General features: G+C 38.1%; 1 protein-coding gene across 1 annotated transcript; it reads left to right on the top strand.

The window, feature by feature from the left end:
* Nucleotides 1-1,529: 1,529 nt before the first annotated feature.
* Nucleotides 1,530-2,165, top strand: LOC141252818 (oligodendrocyte transcription factor 3-like). Its single transcript, XM_073670576.1, has one exon. It carries the CDS (start codon nt 1,530-1,532, stop codon nt 2,163-2,165), a length of 636 nt encoding a protein of 211 aa, XP_073526677.1.
* The last annotated feature ends 405 nt before the right edge of the window (nt 2,166-2,570 follow it).

Below are 2,570 nucleotides of genomic sequence, written 5' to 3' on the forward strand. Positions count from 1 at the left end.
AGGTGAGTTCAAACAAGCATCACATGCTTGACACAAAGTTGTTTAACCACATTTTTGGAAAGGTGGCAACAATTTTTTCTGGACGATTTTGGGGGTTTAGTGTAAAATTATATCCAGTTAGCCTTTTTTTCTGTTTTTTTTGTTGTTCCAATACACACAAAGGAAATACACATGTGTATAATAAAACATGTGTAATTGCAATAGTTTTCTGGGAGAAATACTTAATTTTCGGGAACAATTTCAAGGCTGACAACACTTTCGGCCATGACTGTATATCTACAGTCCATAATTCTCATATGGAGACAATCGCTGCACTCACTGTGAACTGTAAAATGATAACTACTCTCATAATAATCTGTACAAGTTTCTCTAGCATCAAAAAAATCACCGTTACATCAGTTCTTTTTATGGACAGTGCTCTGTTTTTACTGGCTGTCCAGGAATTTCTGGTCAGTTGGCAACCCTGGTTCCCACATTACCCCCATTCGGTAGCCACACTTTATGGGCCACAGAGCCTCAGATTGGAGACCTCCGTTCTAAGGGGTACTTCTATTGTCTTCCTGCTGCATTGTTTTAAGCCATGGGGGTATTTTCATCTAATGTATTTGAACAGGGGATAGTTGGCTTAGCAACATTAAGTAACACCAGGATTACTTTTCAATATCTGTAACGCTGTGTGAAGCAGAACCCCCACCTCTTCTGAAATGGGATTCTCCATATCTGAGTCTTTAGGGAATAATATATTTTATCTGAGCAAGCAATACTTATCATGGCACGTTGCAAAGCAATATATGCAGTTATCGGGTACTACCGGTAAATGCTTACAGGTAACGTTAACCTGCTGTTCGAATCTGTTAAAGGTATTTGACCTCTTTTTTCTGAAAAGAATAAAATTAGAACATTTTGATACATAAAGGGATGTTCCAGGGAAAAAAAGTATAAAATTCTCAAAATGCTTAAAAAAAATCACTGACCACAGTGGTGACCTGCTAATGCCATTGATCACCACCTTGATGACATTGCCTTATAATGATAATGTCCAATTTGTTAAAATGTATATTTAAACCGTTTTTTTTTTACCAGATGAAGTATATAAGATAGATATTAATCAGTTTAGCTTTTAAACAATTTCTTAATACTGAACAAAGTCCAAATAAACTTGCAAATTCTAATTATTTATCTGCATAGTCTTTGTATGACTTTAAAATGGTGAACAGAAAGTTTACATCACAGAAATGTTAGTGACCAGGTTAATATATAAAAGTCCAGCTAAATGTTAACCACTGGCATTAGAGCCTTCTTGTGACTGAGTTACACCTCCCATTCTCCTTCTTTGTGTCCTTTGTGTATTGTAGTGTATAAATGACACAAGCACTGCAGGGACCCCCAATACAACCAGAGGGTTAGTGAGTACGGGTTTCTTCTGAAGAATAAGCTGGCCTCTTAAGACATTTGCAATTCATTTGGCATCTGACCTAGCTTTCTTCAAGCCAATAACCCCAGCATTTACTGATTAATCGCTGCCATTAATGGATACAGACAGTCTGTCCAGCAGATCCTCCTCACCAGAGCTGGAGAGAAAAGACATCATCACCGTGAATCCTGGGCAAATGTTCCCGAAAGTGTGCCATGTACAAAAAAGGTCATCTCGAGGAAAAATAAGATCCTGCAGAAGAGAGAGTCAAGAAGATCCACATGGGCTTCGCTTAAAGGTGAATAGTCGTGAACGTCAACGAATGCACGACCTTAACCAAGCAATGGATGGCCTGCGCGAAGTCATGCCATATTCCCATGGACCATCAGTACGTAAGCTCTCTAAAATTTCAACCCTGCTGCTTGCTCGCAACTACATCCTTATGTTATCCAACTCTCTGGAGGAGATGAAAAAACTCATGACTGATGTTTGTTGTGCTCACCGTCTACCCAGCTGTTCAAGATCTTTGCTTCCCCAACATGTGACTGCACTACCCCCTGTCTTACAAACGTTGCCATCCTCAAATGTTGGCAGTTACATGGGATTATTGATCCAAGATGTCCATCACAACCCTGTTCTTGCTTCTCACAAAATTTCAGGACTTTTCTGCTCTTGTGCCATGTGTCAGCAATTTCCACAACATCTGTCAAGAACTGTTTCTACTTTACCAGCCTCAGGACCTCAAAAATAATGGCCCATTAAATATCTGTATGTATATAACTAAAATCATATCAAGCTTCTTGTGGAACTCAACGTCATGCGTATATAATGCTAAAGACAATTGACATTACAATTATGATCTTTTTTTTATAGCTCATTCGGCTAAATGTGAAAATATTCACCATGCTTATCTGTTCTGCTGTACAAAGCTTGTTGTATATGTTTCATAGATTTAGTAATTTTGAAGATGAACTACAGAGAAATACAATTTGTGAAGTCTCTATTTTAGTCTCCTTTGTACTTGTGGCCATCCACTTTAAAGTGTAACTCTCATTTTAGATGAACTTGCAGCAGAATGTCTAAGTCTACTTCTAGTACGTTTTACTCCTTACGAATAGAAATTTATGAGCAGCAACTGTCATCTTAAATCTCAAGA

Source organism: Phyllobates terribilis, unplaced genomic scaffold (assembly GCF_046119375.1).
Source record: "Phyllobates terribilis strain yellow unplaced genomic scaffold, ASM4611937v1 Scaffold_2__4_contigs__length_985480577, whole genome shotgun sequence".
NCBI classification, from domain to species: Eukaryota; Metazoa; Chordata; class Amphibia; order Anura; family Dendrobatidae; genus Phyllobates; species Phyllobates terribilis.